Here is a 1,316-nt window from a genome sequence, read left to right as displayed (position 1 = left end):
ACGTTATCGAAACTATACGTTACTTCATTGTCAATCGTACACTCATCAATGGTACTGCTATACTGAGACTTTTCCTTAGCTACTCATAGTAGAGATTTAATGGCATCCATTTTGGCATATTGCGATCGTAAGGCGTAGGACGAATACCCAGTTATTCACAATATCTAGAGAAGTAGGAACGGTGGTATCGGCGGGGATAAGTTTATTTACTCCTCTAATCGGATATGATCGATGTCACGCACGAGGTCCAGATAAGGCGTGTAACGGCTTACTCGTACATAAGAAATTTCATGGAATATAGAACTGATTTCTTTGCGAGAAACGGCAAAATTATTTTGCCCAATTTACACTTTTTTGATTGTTAGATGGTCACAATGATTTATGATGATGTTCCGCACAGCATTCTCGGAAACTGCCCGGTAATTGTGTAATAAATTGTTTCTACTGTTAGCATGTTGCTTGTTGACTATAATAAATAGCCTAAGCACTTGTTTCTTGCTTGCTTGAGAATGATTTCATGCAAATCTTCATTTGTTTGCTCTGCGTTCACTTATCTGCATTCAGTTGCAATGATTGAAGTTGAATGGTGTGTGTTGTGGCTGCAAGGGTGTTTTCTTTATATTGACAGATGAAGAATTGCATAACCAAGCACTTTGTAGTTTGCATAGCGTTGTACTTTTTATTTTATTTAATTCATCGCCATTTGTAGAAAATCCTGCGAACATGATGATCCTGAACCTGAAGAACATCTGACTTATATCGTATATATAATGTTCCTACTTTGTTTGTTACGGATGCTTCTGTTGTCACGAATTACTACAAAGTCCACGTTACTTTTCATCAAATTGCTGACGGCAGGCGCTCTTGTTTTAAAATACGTAATGAACGTAAATACAATCTTCATATTTGCATCTAGAGGAAATTATATCGATCTGCTGATGATACAGATATGAGAATTCCTTTTAACGTAATGCTGCATACATTGGTAAACAGTCCAGTGCGGTACAACGTTGTTTTCACATAAAAGACGTGTCTCCCTGATAATGCTCAGCCTTACAACTGATGATGGAAAAAAATTGCTGAATTCTAAAGAAATCTTTAGCGTTGCGATTTTCTTCAATTTACCTCCGATTCCATCCCGAAATATAAACACATGTCACTGATACATGCGGAAACCTTCCCACATCTAGAGATATCTGGAAACTACCCCACCGGTAACCTCCCAGGATACGGAGGCAACACTACTGCTACCGTTTCTGATCGACAGCAAAATTAAATTCCATTTTTGGAACCAAATATTATATCCGAAAACTGTG

At 37.8% G+C, this 1,316-nt stretch overlaps 1 protein-coding gene across 1 annotated transcript; it reads left to right on the top strand.

Annotated features, from left to right (window-relative positions):
* The first annotated feature begins 387 nt into the window (after nucleotides 1–387).
* Tsp_15789 (conserved hypothetical protein) lies at nucleotides 388–1,276 on the top strand. The gene is made up of 3 exons (XM_003368868.1): nucleotides 388–419; nucleotides 710–887; nucleotides 1,103–1,276. Exons 1-3 carry the CDS (start codon nucleotides 388–390, stop codon nucleotides 1,274–1,276), a joined length of 384 nt encoding a protein of 127 aa, XP_003368916.1.
* The last annotated feature ends 40 nt before the right edge of the window (nucleotides 1,277–1,316 follow it).

This window comes from Trichinella spiralis, assembly GCF_000181795.1.
Source record: "Trichinella spiralis strain ISS 195 chromosome Unknown Scfld1748, whole genome shotgun sequence".
In the NCBI taxonomy this organism is placed as follows: domain Eukaryota; kingdom Metazoa; phylum Nematoda; class Enoplea; order Trichinellida; family Trichinellidae; genus Trichinella; species Trichinella spiralis.
Note: the sequence above shows the minus strand (reverse complement) of the source record. Positions and strands in the feature narration are given on the sequence as shown.